Source organism: Carassius carassius, chromosome 10 (assembly GCF_963082965.1).
Source record: "Carassius carassius chromosome 10, fCarCar2.1, whole genome shotgun sequence".
NCBI classification, from domain to species: domain Eukaryota; kingdom Metazoa; phylum Chordata; class Actinopteri; order Cypriniformes; family Cyprinidae; genus Carassius; species Carassius carassius.
Genome location: NC_081764.1, coordinates 7,199,789 through 7,219,101, shown reverse-complemented (window position 1 = coordinate 7,219,101; position 19,313 = coordinate 7,199,789). Strand labels below are relative to the sequence as shown.

Below are 19,313 nucleotides of genomic sequence, written 5' to 3'. Positions count from 1 at the left end.
TATGTCTTCTATATAGCTAATGGCAGGATCTGGTCATTTTGTAGCTCATATCTCATTTTTGACTGTCATACATGATGCCTAGCTCATATTTTTTGTTTTGTACTATTTGATTGATCTTGAGTAAATAAATAAATGTACATTTCTACGTTTTGGACTTTTATTTATGTTGCCTAGCAGCTATGGTTTTTAATTTTACTATTATAGGTGAACATATAGGTGCATATATACGTGCATATATGTACCTATTTAGGTATATGTATGCACATATATATGTGTACATATATGTGTAAATATATGTGTGCATATATGTACATATATGTGTATATATGTGTACATATATGTGTACATATATGCATACATATATATATATATATATATATATATATATATATATATATATATATATATATATATATATATATATATATATATATGTACATATATGTACATATATGTACATATAATATAGGAAAACGGCCAATTTTATATATGTCACATATATTAAAAACCTATATCAAAACCTATATTGAAACATATATGTTTATATAGGTTTTTTCCATGTGGGATAAGCTGAAGCGAGCTGCTTCTGATGGATCAATAGCCTTAGAATAATATGGAAATAGGAAATATTGATTTCTACCATATGTGCTGAGATGCTGTATGAGTGCTTTGTCATAAAAAGAAATATATATATATGGCAGGGACTTGGTTAAGTCCATTAGCTATGGACTGGATGGTGGTTGAACTGAATTTGTAAGAAAGGGGTGTGGTAAATGCAGACAAAATAACTGGACAAGTCCAGTACTGTACATCACCAGAGTGAAGTCTGTTGTTTCACTGGCAGATTGAGTTATGACATTTTGATTACTAATTACAAGGCCATTTTTATGTGCATATGTATGGATGAATCATTCAACATAAGATCAGTAACATGCATTTATTAAATACAACAGCTTGATTCTGGGACAGTACCCTCAAAAGTTCCCTTATACCAATACAGATGTCACATAGTACCATTAAACTGTACAAAACCAGCAACAAGCACATGGTGTCTAAAAATTCAAAAGACCCTGACATCATACACTCTAAATCTCAAAGATTTTTTAGTGGTTTCCCATGATAAGATGCTCTTTTTGTATTCAGTCCTTTTTGAAATCATATTACAGGACTGCATTGATCACAATCACAGTGGTAGGTTAACCCTCTGGAGTCTAAGGGTATTTTTGGGGCCTGGAGAAGTTTTGTCATGCCCTGACATTTGTGCTTTTTTCAGTTACTTATAAATATCTAAATGGGTAAAGTCTAATCTCACTGTAATCAGCACAAACTGGCCTATAATAATATGTGAAATGCATGTATGTTCATGATTGAGTTTTTGAGAAAAAAAAAGTTATACGTGGTTAGTGAAAACATTTACGTGGTTAGTAAATGTTAAAACAATTGAATAAGGCAAAAAAAACACATAAAGAACAATGGTTCCCGGGATTTTTGAGAACTGGAGCTTGTAGCCTAGAAATTTTTCTTTCTAAATTATGTGAAAATCATCTTGTTTACTCACTTACAGAAAACAATATATTGATTTAAATTTTCTAAGACACTTTTTGTTGGTAAAAGTCATATGCGAGTAGGCGTCAACTATCATGAATATTGTGATTTACATCTGAGAAGACAAAGGCCCGCATAATGAGCTGCATAATGAGCTGCATAATGAGCCTCTCAGTCAGCTGTGCCACTGTGAGGGAGGAGTTACAAGAAAGAATGTGAGAATAAAATAAATCTATATAATTTTATGTTTGTAGTTTATTTAGAATATATTTAATTATCCCACAACATAATTTAATATCCACTTGGGGAAGCAGTTAAACAGTTTATTAGGAACAATCAACAATTTCAAACTAATTTTTTGCATCATTACTCCAGTCACACAATCCTTCAGAAATCCTTTTAACAATCTTATTTTCTACAAAAAAACCACATTTATTGTTATTGTTATTATTATTATTATTATTATTATCATTATTATTATTCATGTTGAAAAGAGCTGAGAATATTTTTTTCAGGGTTTTTAGGGGGGATAAATTAAAAGAATACCATTTTTTGTTACATTTGTTACAGTTACATTTATTTGTTACATTTATATTATTTACATCAAGCTTTTGAATGGTATAGTATTGTATATTATTGAAACTTCATAATATTTCACTTGATTATACATTTAGTCAGGAATTATAGTTTGGAAAAAGTCTAACTAGTAAAATGTTTACACGTTATGTGAAAACTAGTACAAGTATATAAATAAATAAAAAGAGACTTACTCATGTTACTCATGTCACATTTGTACATCACGTATGACCCAGTGCATATGGTGAAGTGAGATATTTAAAGACTGTCCACCTGGCTCTGTGAGGAATCGCAGGAGGAGAGTCCTGTGTGGGTTTTATCCATTCAAAGAATTTGAGGACTACTGCTTGGCTTATTGTTTTATCAGTGATGGAGGTGATTTTTTTCTTGTGTCATGTCTATAGTCTTAATCTATATTTGTATATACAATTATATTTTCTGTTTTGTTCTTTGAAATAAATAAAAAAAAGATCACTGTCGTCAGTTTGTTTTTTTTGGCGGCGCCTTGCATAAAATGGGATGCAGACACTGAAAATATATTGTATGTAGTCAACTGAACTTAAAACTACTTTATTGGCTTAAATGTTTCACATGCAGAATTGCCAAAGCAAAAGAACAATGTCCAAATTTATAGTTAATAAATAGATAAACAAGAACCATAGCAAAAGAAAGATTAAAATAAGAAAGGCAGTGGCTATTTACACTAAGTGCAAATGGCTATAGATTCTATTTATACTATGTTAAAATAGCAGGATTTTCTGCTATTTCAAATAGTGGCAATTATCTGCACCTCGGTATTGTAGTACATTATAAAACAGTATAATAATTACTGAGTGTAAATTATCATTTTAATTCAAATTATTAAATGGATGCCACCATATTAGGACAATAAAGCCCTCCCTCACAACTTTTTGATTATTTCCTTCGTTTTTATTTAAAATAAATGCTTTTCTGATGTGATTTGACATTTGAAAAGGGAGAAAAAAACTGTCAAAAGGCAGGATCCGGATCGAATTGTGAACAACACACGTTTTACCATCTGCACTATTAGAGCCGAGGACTGTACTTTATCTGTTGTAATTTTGACTAGCTCAATAAGAAAAATATAAGGTGCCATTAAAGTGTAATATTACAATATACACAGTGAAGTTAAGTGCAACAGAATGTTAATATATTGTAAGTAAGATACTACACATATATTACAGAATAAACTTTAATTCCGTATAATTTTACCTCAGATGAAACATGGTTATTTTTCCCGTAATTTTTTTACACCTTAATGTTCTTTAATATATTAACATTTTATTAGAGTTTTCTGTTAAGTATGCGCATCGTTTTAATGCACGCACGATGCGAAAACAACTACCGTCATCACGCAATGCAAATTACAAGCGCATGCGCGGTAAACACATGCGTGACGTACGTACGTGATGTCACCGCGCTACAGTCTGCAGCGAGGGGTGTCTTCTTCAGTTTGAATCTGAAGAGCTTTTCAGTGTGGGGGCGTGGTCACATTAGATATAATCAAGGGAGACGTGAAAAATGGACGTCCCGTTGTTTTCATATGGATTACTTTATCACAGAATATATGTTTTCAGCGGCACTTGTTTAGTTTAAAAGTAGACATGTTAAGCTGTCTATAGATATCTCTCTCATGTCTCTTCGTTGAGTATTCACGGAGTTACAATTCATTTTAATGACATGTTTGTAAATGAAGATCAGCGCAGACAAAGGCTGCAGACAGCACATCTTGTTTGTTATCTTTATTTTATAAGTGCACAAAGTTTTGTTGTTATTGTGTCTGTATCCAAAAAAAGTAGACCCTTTACAGATTCGATTGATGTATTGCTCTTATCTGTACGATTAAAACTGAAAGTGTAATTTAAGTTCTTTTAGGGGTTATCAGGAGAAAATGACTCATAACGCGTATATGCGTTAATTGACTCCAGAGGGTTAAGGTAACAGAATTCATGTATCCTGATGGTAACTGGTCCATGAATGATCGCTTTTAAATGCTAGACAACAAAGTACAAACAATCCAGTCTCCAAGGAGCCCCTTAACAAGAGTCAAAAATGCTTAGTAGTGACAGTGAGCCGAAGTATTTTCAGATAATGAGCAGAGGACCTATAGGGCCTCCAGTACTGTTCTTTCCTCGACCAAAAGTTCTCTAAGAAGTTTAATGGACAATTATGCTGCCTTTGCACACCGAACTGTCCAAGCAGCCATTGGTATCATGATCCTAACACTATTATTACTGTCACGATTAAACGTCGCCATCATCATAATCATCATTCTAAAGTATAAGTTACTTCAGACTAAATTAACAAACTGCCAAGAGACGAGACAAAGCCTACACCTGCTCATTAGAAAAATATCCGAAAAGTGCACATGGAAAGTGCAAAAAAAAAAATGGTGACGTACAAAACAGTCAGCTCCAATTATCTTTCCAAAATAATGCTCCGCAGTACAACTGAGAAAGCAACCTGCATTCAACAAAGATCACGCTGGAGCCGAGGTAATGAGGGCCGACACAAGAGCACCTCTGACTTTCTCTGTCTAATCTCTGCATTTTAACCAGCTCTCCTTCACATTCTCGTCTCTAATGACTGCCTGCTCCATGGACCAAGGTTCAAATCCTTACAATCCTGAAAGTATTCTAGGCAGGTTGAAAATTCCGTAAGGTTAAATATAGGCTGGGAAACAGATTCTGAGCTCTATCAAAGGATCTAAAACAGCATCACAGGGAGACCTAAAGTGACTGAGTAAAACAGAACTTCTTTTGCACTAACAATGCATAGGTTATGGGTTTGACCCCCCAGGAAAGCATAAACTGTTAAAAATACATACCCTGTATGCAAGTTGTTAAAACGAATGAAAAAGAAGTTTACTTGCAACACCTTGTTGCACCTTCACAATGAGGCAAAAAGTCCCTTTCCAAAACTCTTTCTGTTCCTCTTTGGTGGAATGAGCTGCAAACCTCCAATCTAACTGCTGAGACCTACTTTTTTTTTACCTACTTTACAAGAACACACCTTTTCAGAAAGCACTTATCCACTACAAACCATTAAACCAATGCAATTGCACAGTCACGCACAGTTTTCTTCTTCTCTAGCTAGCTTCCTAATCTAGTTGTCAATTAAACCTGCCATTGTACTTTACGAATATTGTTGGTTCGAGGAATTGCTTTTGTTCCTTTTTGTAAGTCATTTTGGATAAAAGTGTCTGTTAAATGCATAAGTGTTTAATGTAAATTCTTGCTCTATGAGTGTTTGCCAGCCACAAGAACCCAAGTGCTCTTCTCTGACTCAGCTCTGAGTTACTTTTCCTTGGAATCTGAAACCAAGATGCAAAATAGCCTGGCACGTTGTGTTCTTAAAGTTCACATCGGCCCCTGCAGACGTTGAAATATCACCAGACTTTGCTGGAACACTCACAGTTTCTCTTGACAAAAGAAAGTAACTGGATGTTCTGTGGAGACTCTTCCTCCTTTGGCTGATTTGCAGCAGAATTGGCCATTCTTCTGTCAACATTAGCTGGCTCAACTGTTAACTGCTAACATGCTCAAAATGACTGCTGGGATGGACCAAACCTTTCGGATGTCTCTAGACCAGATTGGATCTTATAAGACCAGCTTTGAAGAATTTACTGTGACAACCTATCAAATGTCAAGAAATTATCTTTAGAGTGTCACTGATTTTATCAGTATCTGGATGTATTGTTGTAAAGTTCATTGAATGATGGGTATAGGTTTTATGAAAAGACACACAAAAATAAAATTAAAAGAAAAGGTAGTGTCACAACTTCAGCTTTCACTGTGCTCTGCTTCTTCCTGTATATTGATACTCTCGTAATATTTGGTTAAATCTGTGTTTTCCACAAATATGCACTAAAGGGAAATGTAAGCGTTTAAATTAAATATCACTCACAAAGGTTATTACCTCTCTTCCTTGTGCTTGCCTGAGCATTTACATGATGCTGACCCAAGCTACGAAACACAATATTCAACAGAGCTGGAGCATGCTGCTATTTTCAGAGCAGACGCCACACCAGGGAATATGCGGGACAGTATTTTGGAATCTCTAGCACAAATTAGCCATTTAAACCCCTCCCAATTTCAAAGCCAATTTTCGTCCTTACAGTAGCATGCATTACCCTCTCAGAAAGATAAATTTTGGCATGCTAATTCCTAAAGCTCTTGCTGAGCAATGTACAGTGTAAAAAAAATGACTGTGAATTTAACGGTAAAACACTATAATAATGCTACAGTAAAAACCTGTTAAATTATTTATGCTAAATTCCCCTACTATATAGAGTGAAAACAGTATTGGACTTTACATGTAATTTTATAGTACACACCAAAGATGTAATGAATCTTAAACATATCTCCATAAGTAGGTTAAACTACTGTTTTTTGTTTTGTTTTGTTTTTTAGTCTTTAGTAAAGCAGTTGATGCACATTTAAAATTGAAACTGGTGAAACTCTGGAAAGCAAATTGAAAATGGCAGCAGGATGCCACTAGGATAGACTGTTAGAAATACAGTAGTTTACTGGATTTATGCAATGGCAAACATGAAGTATTATGCAATGGCAAATAAATTGCCTCTCACCTGGAAAATCAATGGCAATCAGTGCCATGACTTTTCAAGTTGATCCTTATGGGAATAAGCTACCAATTTGCCAAACCAACCACTTAAATGGTTTGTAATAGCAATGAAAGTTTCCATAAATTGCTAGCACAAAACATCAGACTCATACCTATACTGAGGGGAAGGGAGTCCTGATGCCTCACAGGTTAATACAGCCTCTTGCTCAGCAGAATGGATGGGCAGTATCAGATCTTCTGGTTCCTTTTTCCAGCTTGGACCAAGAAACTTTGGGTCTTCTGCTTGTGCTGATGAGACTGAGACAGAGAAAATCCATTTGTATTACATTTAATAATAATACAGTTCAATCATGACAACTCTCTGAGTGAATGATTTTAATCAGCATTTACTGGCATGAGGAATGTAATGTGCATAAGCTTCATTTTTACATAAGAGATATGCTATGCTGCTGCTGCTGAGCAAACACAATGTATGTATATGTATGTATGTATGTAAATACACACACTTACAAATTGTACTCCGTTAATGATTACAGATTGCATGATGATAATGGTAGTTATTAACTTAATCTAAGTTACTCATTTTAGGTAATGTAATCTGACCACTTCTTAGATTATTATTATTTTTTTTTAATTACACTTGTTTTAATTAAACTTACCATAATATGTACCATATCGATATAAAAAAGAAGAGAGAAAGAAAATGTGTTCCATTCTTTGATATAAGCATGATAAAATGCATTAAACATAACATTACACAGGGGTTCCCAATCTGGGCTATTAGTGTAAGAACTGCAGTGCGCTTGTGAGTTGTTGAAATGATATATTATTTAAATAATAAAAATGTAAGAAAAAAATTATGTAAACACTAAAAAATAAATATTTTATGTTTACCTGCATGTCGATGTGACCATTAACCAACATCAGAGAAGTGTAAACATGCAAATGTCTTAAAATAATTACTTGAAATATCCCTGAAGAAGTTTATATTTCAATAATTTATCATTTTAAGAAATTTGGCTGACAAAAACGTGAATTAATGTACATGATATTTGTTGTGAAGATGCTATACACATCCAAACATACACACACACACACACATTTGTTTTTGTGAAAAGTGGGGACATCCCATAGGCGTAATGGTTTTTATACTGTACAAACTGTATATTATATCGCCCTTAACCAACCCTACACCTAACCCTCACAGGAAACTTTGTGCATTTTAACTTTCTCAAAAAAACTAATTCTGTATGATTTATAAGCGTTTTGAAAAATGGGGACATGGGTTATGTCCTCATAAGTCAACCTCTCCTTGTAATAACTGTGTCATACCCATGTCATTATACAGAGTTGTGTCCTGATATGTCACAAAAACAAGAGCACACACACATACTATACATGCTTTGACAGTTTCTTTTATTTGATACTAAAAATATCCAGGACTACAGAAAAACACCATTATTCACACATCGTTTACAGCTCCCCACACTTCATGTTTCAAGAATGGTGCTTCAGAAGACATCACGCCCCCATGTAATATATAGAAATAGATTCCAGAGACTTTTATTCCAGCCATTATTTTCTCTATATTAATTAATAATATACAGGGATACATCCCGCAGCCACATTTACGATACAGTCAGAGAATTCTGCAAACACGTTGAAACACAATACTACAGGAAAATAAACTCCAGTGTCAGCTGCTGTTGAGGTAGTATCAACAGAATAACATTTGTGTGTATCATTTCTAAAATTACAACTATTGTAACTATAACTATTTGATGCATGTGCCAGTTATAATTATTCTGTGTTTCAGTTTCATGAATAGAAGATTAAAATAAAATAATGTAATCTATATTTCTCTTCACAATAGCATATGTACTGTCATTAATCAAACCTGTTGTAAATACTGCCATCAACGAACAAAAATAAGTTCCCTCTGAGTTGCATTTCTAATCCACTGCATCCACAGAGGCAGAAAGAGGCAGTGAGATACATCCTGATAAACATAAATGGATAAAACAAAAAAAATATATATTGTAAGTACACTACCATTCAAAGGTTTGAGGTCAGTAAATTTTTTACATTTTAAAAGGAATCAATATTTTTATTCAGCAAGGGAAAAAAAAATAACAGTGAAGACATTCATAATGTTGCTATTCAGAAAAGAGAAAATGACCATGGTTTCCACAAAATTTAAAGCAGCACATCAGTTTTCAACATTGACATTAAATAAGAAATTATTCTTAAGCACCAAATCAGCATATTAGAATGATTTCTGAAGGTTCGTTTTTAAAATGCATTAACATAAATTGGACATTAGCCTGAATTGTTACAAATAAATTGAGCTTTCAAAAAAAAAATCTACAGACTTCAAACTTTTGAGAATTGCAGTGTATATATATAAAGAAAAATAACTTGGGGTTCAATTAATGTTAATAAATTAATAAATGAATGTTTTTTTAACATATGAGAGGTGCTTTCTTGTTGAAGTTTATTACTTCGAAAACTAAGCACAAAAAGGGGGTTACTTTCTCAATATCATATTATTTCCATTCTGAACAAAACATTATATTTAAGTTCTGTGACATTCAAAATAACAACGTACTCGACATGATTGGACATATAAACTTATCCAACTTCAGTGTCTTGTCTCAAACCTTCTCCAAGGACTGAATGAATTCAAGGCTTACGATAGTAACAAAAATATTCCTATCATGACACATATACATTCAACCCACAATAAGACAGATAGAAAAAAAAGACAATAATTTACCTGCAAGGCAGCCAATGATTGATAGCGCCACAAGTCGTTTCCATAGTAATGTCATCTTTAGTTGCCAGGGGCAAGTATGACTCTCATCCAACTGCTTGTGCATGGAATGATTTCTCCCTTGAATGTGAGACGTATAATCTGTGGGGGAAATTAATTACAGAAATAATTAAAATAAGATATTCTGAGTCAAATATGACAGACATGCTGCTTTTATAAACAAACAGAAACCTGCAACATCAGAGAAATCAGGAGGCTGGAATTTTTTGACCTCAAAAGCTACTTTCTCTTGACTATTAATAGGAGCTAGAAGCCAACCTAAATACTGTTAGCCGCTTTCACTAGCACATAGCATTCCACCCACATATACAGGCAAAATGACATCTTCTGAGGCCCTGCGTAGGGTTGATTCTGACAGAATAATTCGCAATGACTTCTCAGAGGACCTTTCATTTTGATTGAAATGCAGACATTTACATATGAGGTTCATGCATATCTCAATTACAGTGTGATGCCATCTTGCAGGAAACATTCTTGCATTCATAACAGATGGAGTGCAACCAAATGGGACAAAAAGCAGTGGTCTCGAGATGTGTTTTTCAAAGTTAAATTACTTTCAACTTAACACAGCGTCTTAAACAGTACAGTGTAATAAACGATTACATGTTATCTGGATTAATCAGAAAATTAATAGATTTTACTCATAATCTGGCTACAGTTACTTTTATTTATTCATAATTCATAATTGATTGATTGTCCCTAATTCTTTTTTTTCATCTTTTAAATGTTCCTTTCTAAAATAACTTAGCACTTATATACTGTACATTCAGAAAGTCCATCATAGAGGCTTCTGGGTCAAAAAGCTACATTTACTGTATTTTATACTATTATAAAAGCTATCTTAACAGACTGGCATGCCCTTTTGGGATTTTTATTTCATGAGGGGCTCACTCCTGTGAGTATTGGAGATTTTCCTTTACTCGCTTTATTTTGCTTTGAAAATCCCTAACTGTCACAGTTCCAGCTCTATGGCCTGAGGCTATGTGATTTTTTTTTCTATCTACAGAACCAGTTAGTCAGTCTTTATTCAACCCCTTGAGGTGTTAAACCATTTGCACACACTATTTCCTCAGTTCTTTTTCATAAGCACATACTAATTTCTGATGCACTGGCCCTTTAAATGAATAAAGGCATGAAGGCTTAGAGAAAGGGTAATCTGCTATCGTTTCATTATAATTTCTTTAGAGAAGCCCCTTGTTTAGTGCTATATCCTAGTGAGTATAACTGCTGGGTGTCTGTCGTAATTGCAGGGACAGGGGGTCTCTGGGTGGATTTGCCCGGTGTCTTTTAAGTTTGGGGGCACATTATGCCGCAGGAAACTCTGTCAGATTGGATTACATAGCTCAGCTATTGACAAGAAAGAAGAGGAACTGTAGCTACAGTCCTCCAATGAAAAACATTACATTTGTTATTGTTTCTCATTATGACCTCTGCATGCAACCAACCCCATACCCTCCCCACGCCCCCAAACCACCCAAAAAAAAAAAAGCATGCTAACAGGCAAGCTGACAAAATAAAGGATAAATCACACCCCACAGCAAGGCTTCCAAGAGCAGATTTATGTTGGTAAAAAGAAAATGTGATTTAAAAAAAACTGGATGTAGATTTCAAATAGTGAGCATGTCACATCCAGCAACATGAGAGACAGGGCATGAATTGCAATTACAACCAATCTCTCAAGAGCCTTCCAAAAAACTGAGCTGTGGTGTCATTTCCACTAGCTTCCTCCAATCATCTTATTAAGCAAAATGATCAGCATTCAACTAGCAAATGTAATGAGGTGGTGCAGCATCACCTCTGCAACAATGCCATGCCATAAAAACCATTTTGTGCTCTTATTGCACCATTACTTGGTTAGCATAAACACTGTTTTGGCACATAATGGATATACGTAATAAGTGTTTAAAGGTGTCTGTTTTGCAAAGTATGTCAGACAAGTGGGAAGCAATTCAGGCTGATTTCATACATATCAAGATCTGAGGACTGAACCAGCATGCACAATGGTCTACATGTGACAATTGGATAACACTATGTATAACAGAGATGATAGTCAGTACGAGAAGCTTTAATGAACATGCCAAGCACTGTAGCTCTTATGATTATGGTGCACGATATGCCAGCAACCTACTGTTGATGATAAAAATGTGTTTTCAACCAGATGTTTTTTCAACCAGTCAGATTTAAGGGTTAGGGTTAGGCTAGTGGTTGTTAGCTGGTTGGTTGCACCCTAAAAATAGGGTCAATAAAAACAAGAACGCTGACCAAAAGCAACCATTGATTGATGAAGTGTCCTACATGGCAAACTCGTCCCCTGACAAACTGAGGTTCTGGAGGAAACAGCCCCTAAAACCATTCCCATCATACTTTTGAGCGAGCCACTTAACCCCAGGTTATTCCACGGGGATCATCGCTTTAATAAGTATACTTTTTTGGAAAGAAGTGTCAGCTAAATTACTTCTTACACTAAAGCCCTGAACCTGAGCATTACGTGTACGTATAGTCTATAATTACTGTAGATCAACTGCTTGGCGGTACTTCGGCTGACATTAAACATTTGGTGTGGGAGCTGGTTTCACACTCCTGCTATAAATCATCAGTTCTTGTAACAATGTGGTGAAGTTGACAGTATATTGTGTTTTTGACAGTGAGAGTAAATAATGTTCCATGCCTGACCATCAAACCTTAGCAATCCAATGGAGAAAAATGTACTGTGATGATGTCTGCTTTAACCACTGTTTTTATTGTGAACTAAAACATTACAAATATTTTCCATTAATTGAAATGAATAATAAAATAAAATAAGACAAAATATTAGATGAACATCTTAAACTTAAAAAAAGTAAAATATATAAATGTTGCTTTGACAACTAACTGAAATAAAGTTGAAGTTCTAAACTAAAAATAATATAATTATTTCCTAAAACCAAAATGTAAATGAAAACAAAATAATTACAAACAAAACAAAATCACAACATTTTAAATGAAAGCAGAAAAAAATAAAAATAAATACTATAATAGTATATAAATGATACTAAAATAACAATTGCAACAAATACTGAATGAAATGGATAGTTCACCCATTCACTGCCATTATACAGCTTGAAAGAGCTAGGACATTTTTTAATATGAGTAAATCATGGGGTAATTTTTGGGTGAACTACCCCTTGAAGCACCTTGAGTGCAAATGACCTACATGAATGAATACAGAGGTGAGCACAACTAAAGCAGACTTCTTGAACAGCGGTATACATAATTCAACCATACTTATCTATCACAGTATTTAGATTGGTAGGCCAACATTGTTAGAAACAGATTTCCTCTAAAATGTAAAGGTGTGTTCTATAAAAGTGCCGCGGGGAAAAGAGAGAAAAAGGACTTGGCACAGTTTGGTACTGTACAGTGTCTTGTTGACTTCGGAGCATATTTATAATTTGGTTTCTAAATAGACCTGCATTTGCCTCTCTCGTTATTTACACTACATGCGAATCAGTGGGCGGGGCTAAACAGGGAGTAGGCCTGGGCGATAAAACTGTATAGATATTTATCGACGGTACACCTTGTTCGACATCGATATAAAAAATGTTCGATATAGGCCTAGCGCACGATATAGGCACCTGCTGTGAGTTACGCAGACAGCACACACAAACATGAACACATGCTGATTTGAGAGCTGTGCCTGCCTGTGATGAGGAGATTGTGAATAAATAATGAATATTTGTTGAATTTAAAATTGCATTTGAATGTTAAATGTGCATCAGGGAACATCATCAGTGGCATGTGAGATGTTGTGATAATTTAAGTGACATTGTTGCATTTTAATGTTTTGTTAGTCTACTCTAGCCCACGAGATGCTCCACTGCTGCGTTATTCAGTCAAAATATTAGAGGAATATAGAAGCTCATTGTGGAGAAGATCCTGACAAAGGTTAAAACCGAAACCTAGCCATTCACATAGATGCACACTCAGCACATTTTTTAGGCAGACAACTATGACTGCTGCACTCGCGACTCACACAAGAGATGTATAGAAAGGCATGCAAAGTTTAAACAGTTGAAACTTTTAGAAAAAAACGTCACGAATTTGTGGAGGTTTATTCCTTTTCACTGCATCTCATATGTCTTCAAATGCAATCTGTGTGAATGGCGCTTCGACTCTTTGGATTAAGCAATGCATAAATATATGATGCTGTTTTTTTTCGTAATTGTTTAAGGAATTTACAAAATTACATTAGATTTTTTTGAGTTAATTTAGACGTAATGCACGTTTTGTTAGAAGAGAGATTGCGTTAACAATTTAAATGCGCTGCATTATTTTTTGCTCATTGCACCCTCCTGTGGCCTCGGGAGACAATTAGACCTATACAATAAAGATCTATTTAATCTGCATATAAAACATTAGAAAATAGATGTTTGTTAAATTTTTATTTTGTGTTTGATTGTTAAAACAAAAACTATTTGATGTTTGTCTCAATAAATTGCGTTAATTTAAAAAGACAGTGGTTAAAAAAAAAAAAAAAAAAAAAAAAAAAATATATATATATATATATATATATAGAGCTTTTTGTTTTAAAAAAGGTTATAAAAATGACAATAATTATCAATACCGAACTATAAGAAAAATTATATTTTTGAATATAACAGGCAGTGATGACTGGTTGTTGTGGCAGATTGGCTTTCGCATAGGCTGATTTTAGACTAAAGAGAAATTTTTGAGTTCTGAAACTTACAGGGTTTTTTTTTTTATAGTATAATTACCTTTTACATGTCAAAGAATCAAGGGAATTTTGATTTCTCAGTTCATGACCTCTTTAAATGACCTCTTTAAATTAATAACCTTTGTGCTATATTATGTTTCAAAATAACTTTAAAAGATCTTGAATACATTGTTTGATCTGGTTCACAAAATCAGTCTGAACGATTTGTTTATGAATCAGAGACGGTGAGTGATTTGGTTGCAAACTTAATTGACTTGACTTCAGCAGACTTGGGACATAGCATCACATGGACCACAAGTAAATTCTACAAAATGTATTTGTTTAAGTTCCAAAGAGAGAGTCATACGGGTTTAGAACAACACAATGTCAACTTTCATCTTGGAGTGAAGTATTCCTTTAGGCCTCAGCCTGAGATTTTAAAAAGATAGACTTAGAAAGATAATGAGAGAGAGAAAAAAAAGTTTGTGATCCAGACTGCAGAAAGCAAATTCGAGAGATAGATTTAAAGAAAGGCAGACAAAAACATTGTTATATAAACTAACATTACTTTTATCTCTAATTAATTCCTCCCACATGTTCCAATTTATCTTTAGTCTCTCTTTAAATAAACTTTATACGCCAAGTCTCAGAGGAAGCCAAGCTGTGCTGTGGAGTGGTTCGACCGAATTCTGCACACTGCTGTTTCCCAGTGTTCTCACCTCTAATTTGGCTGTGGTTGTTAGCAACAAAATTAGATGAGCAATGCATCCCAGATGCATCCATAAATAAACATGATCACACGAGAGAAGGATCCCATTCCTATTTGAATAGCAGATGTGGTGCGGATAGAAAGCCGAATGTGTATTTTCACCTGTCTGTCATGCCTCTCTGTCTAACGCCTTCAATACATAATGGCACTAAAGTTTCCACAGTTTAGTCACATCTTTGTGAGATTATAAACCAGGCAATAGAGGTCGTGTTGGCTGAACTATGGAGAAGCTGATAGTTTATTGATCCACCTAACACTTGTTTGAGGGTTAACTTCTAAAGAAACTAACCCAGGTCAGATCAGAAAACTATTACGTGGCTTTACCGTCTTACTGACAACTGTGGTGTTCTCAAATGTTTCAACAAATTCATTTCCATCCTTTTCCCAGTCATTCCTGATTACTCTGTGGAATTTGATTAAACAATTATTCTTATTAGCATTCATATGACTCAAAGAAGATCATCAAAAAAAAAACTGATGTTTCAAGCTGACAAGTTATATCATTTTACAAATTAGCAATATCTATCCGTTTAAAAACAGCGCAAAACCAGAAAAATCACTTTTTCAGGCTTGGAAAGCACAATTCCATGTAATTTCTCTTCATGGAATTCCATATACATGTGCCTTCCATACTGTGTGAGGAATGCATTAAAGGGGAATTTTGTTACGGATGACTTGAATAAGAAAAAAAATTAGATTTTTGAAGACCTATAGGTAGCACCTGCCAGTATGTATCCCTTATACATAATTTCTTAAGTCTGAGGGAATACAAGGTTATCTGCAAGATATGAGAGATGTTTGTGTCCTATAGTGATCTTCTGCCCTATGAGATAAGCCTGCAGTTCACCTAATAAATCACACGTGCAAACACAAGTGTTCACGTGCTATATGTCTAAAAAGAAAGATGTTACTTGTGGTTAAAATCTTTTTTCTTTTTTTTTCTTTTCTTTTTTTAACAACAAAAACTGTTTCACTGTTGTTGATAAAATATAATTTGTCAAGGAACATACGTGTCAAAAGTCATGCCAACATGGCAGATGCACTGTCGGTAAATAAATAACTGCACTCCTGCATACATGAAGAACACCCACCATCGATACAGAAGTAGCTAAGTACTTCATTGAATTCATACATAGGCTACTACACCTTAAGAGATTTTCTTACCGCAGTGCTATAACCGCACCTCACCAACGCGACAAGTTTAGTCTGATTCTCGAAGAATTATGATTCATGTAGTACAACTCTTGAATAAATGACTCTCTTGTAGCCCTGTTCTTACTCCAAAATATACTGAGCGTTGAGTATGGTCTGATTCCAGAAAAAAAAAAATTGTAATCCGATTCTTTTCAGTGAATAAAATTCAAACAGGGTAATCCAATTCTCGAACCAATGACTCTTAAATCGGAATATTGTTTTGTGAATCTTATGGACCCGTCGTGATGTTGATGTGATCTCTTACTGAACATCAAGTTGTTCTTTTTGTTTTGTTCACATGAAGCCTATGTTATGTTACACTTATAGCTGAAAGGTTTTGTTGACAGGCTACACATGAAAGATGCACATTAGAGTTCTGATATAATTAGTGGTGTCATGAATGACTGAATGAATTAAATCACCACAAATTTAGTTTGATATTTAATACTCTAAGAAATCTAAGTGAAAAGTCTAAGCCTGTTTAAACATTTTATTATTATTATTATTATTATTATTATTATTATGTGTTATAAACTCTGTCCTCTTAAATCTTAAATTAGGCTATCTCACATTCAGCCGAGTCTAATGCTTTAAAAATTGCATTGCTTTTACCTCCATATATTCTTTCCTTAAAGTACTAAAAGATAACAAGTGGCACGGTTTTAAAGAATCCGATTATAAATCATGGTCGATACTCGTAATGTACAATCATTTAGGCTACATTATTTGGCATCTCCAACAAAACTTGGCTTAAGCTACAGTTTAACTCTAAATAATTGAACAGTGCATGGCTGATGATTCAACTCACCGTGATGCGCTTCCGTTCACTGTATTCCGAAGTAAGAGAAGACGTGGGAATTTATTCCATATTCAGTGATGGGATGAACCTCAGCACCTCTAACTCCATAATGTCGTGTGTAACATCTTTCCTTATATCGTTCTCTCAGTTTTAGCACCAAAGAAATGCCTTCTAATATCGAAGCCTATGGAGTCGGACAGAAAAACTATATTTATTCCATCTCGTGCACAGAGATGCTCCTCGTATTCCCGAGAGCGCCCCGCAATTAGTCCACGAATCACAGCGCCCCGGTGTATCCACTGCACGCACGTGCCTCGTGATCGGTTCCGACCAGGAGAGTGATCCAGAAAGACGGTTGGTTAGGTATAGGCTATATGATGCGTGTCTCCTCCTCCAGCTGGCGCTCTGTGGATGAAATGCGCAGTTGTGGTACCTAACATGCTGATGCACCTCCAGCTGAAAGTGGCTTTGTAGCACGCCCCAAATTCATAAGTGCCTCTAAGGGAAGATTTTTATGTGATGGTGATCATTTGCATCATTTGTCTAATGCTTGCCTTCTCCTGTAGTGCCATTCGCTATTTTCTGGTTTGTGCAGTCATAAACTGGTACATTAAGAATTTCATTTGCAATCTTGCAATATTAGAAATGTAATAGCATGCAATGGCTCTGCTTTAATTCCCAGTTAATTTGAATAATCCTATGTATTTTATACCCTACTGACTACCAGAAAGAAAAAAGAAAAGAAAAAAAAAGAAAAGAAAAAAATGAGTTATTATTATTATTATTATTATTATTATTATGTCATTGCATTGATATGTGCTATGCTGATATATGACAAGGGCAGCTGAGGATAAACCTAATATGTAAGAAGAATCAGTTGTTCCACAAAAGTATTCCCCCGAAGCACTGTCAGTTTGTTCACAGCTCGACTTAGGGGAGGTGAGTGCTAGTTGTCACATGTTTTACTCCTGTGAATATTTGTCAGGGCAGGTTTATTTTTGAAAGTCAATTAAAGTATTGGCTACAAAAAAGCACTTAAGCATGTTCACCAATAAAACACACATCAATACACAGCAATCAACCCAGTGTGGCACATTGTCATGCTATAACAACACAGTACATGAAACAGAAAAAAAAAATCATATATGTATGTTAAAGCAATATTTTGGCTTTTTTTTTTTTTACAGCGTGGAAAACAAATGTGACAACTTGCCCCAATAAATGAAATCCTACTGTAAGCTGCCATTTTGTGTTAATTTGATTATGCAACAACAATTAAAATGCAATGATAATTCAAATTTTTAGTTTGGAGGACAGAATCCTATGTACTGATGTAAGGTTTAATGTAATATGAACTATAGGTATTTATTAGTATTTTTTAAACAAACATTCAAAAGATACAGCTAGAGAAAATATTCATTTGTGTAATTGCACTTTTGCCTCAAAACCGTATGGGTACTGACATATAGCCTTTGTGTGACAATTAGCCCCGGTCTGCCATAATTTAAACTGACTAGGAAATAAGTGAATCTCAGATAACCCTGCCATTCCAGGTCATTTGGAATTCGGCTACAAAACAGCACACCCTACTGCCGAATCCCACCATAACACAGTTACTGTTCCTCTTCTGAACCTTTCACAACCTTTGTCCTTCAATGTAATAGACTGCTGAAAGATAATAATAATAATCCTGCCTAAGGTGGTTTGCTGGTTTTATCTGTCTGAGTTCTGCTGTCCAGACTGGTTTGATGGTTTTGGAGGGTTTGGGGCCACCTTGGTAAAGCAAGGAGACCAGCTGAACAAACTTAAACCAGACTGAACTATGAACTAAACTGGACTCTGGACCACCTCAAGTCAGATTTCAAGCACATATTGTCTATGACTAGCTGAGACCAGTTAATTCAAGTCCGAGTGCAGGCCAGGTCCAAATGCTCCTGAAAATATGATCTTAGTCTCGGACAAGAGTCCAAGTCTCGTCTTATCTGGACTGAGGTACTAAAACACTGCTACTGGTTTAAGCTGTTAATTTTCATCACCAAATAAAATAGATTTCCTGTTATAATTTAACCAATCATTGATCCTGTAATATTTGCAATAAAACATATTTAAGGGATAACCAAGAATACATCAATATTTTTTTGCAGAGTAAACTAAACACTTAACAGTGTCAGTCGATAAAGACTGTGATATTTGAAGACTGGATTCATGGCATGGTATTGTGGCTCATGGATGGATATTTTTCTTCGTCCCTGGTTCAAAGGGCAGTGGCGTTTTTACGAATCAGATTTAAAATAGACAC

At 34.8% G+C, this 19,313-nt stretch overlaps 1 protein-coding gene across 1 annotated transcript in view; it reads right to left on the bottom strand.

Annotated features, from left to right (window-relative positions):
* LOC132151646 (contactin-3-like) overlaps nt 1-17,392 on the bottom strand; it is a 66,338-nt gene extending 48,946 nt beyond the window's left edge. The window contains exons 1-3 of the mRNA XM_059559909.1: nt 17,024-17,392; nt 9,503-9,640; nt 6,879-7,023 (exon numbers count right to left, since the gene is read on the bottom strand). Of these exons, the coding sequence (XP_059415892.1) occupies nt 6,879-7,023; nt 9,503-9,605 (248 nt within the window). The 5' untranslated portion in view covers nt 9,606-9,640; nt 17,024-17,392. The remainder of the gene's footprint in view (nt 1-6,878; nt 7,024-9,502; nt 9,641-17,023) is intronic.
* Nucleotides 17,393-19,313: the final 1,921 nt, after the last annotated feature.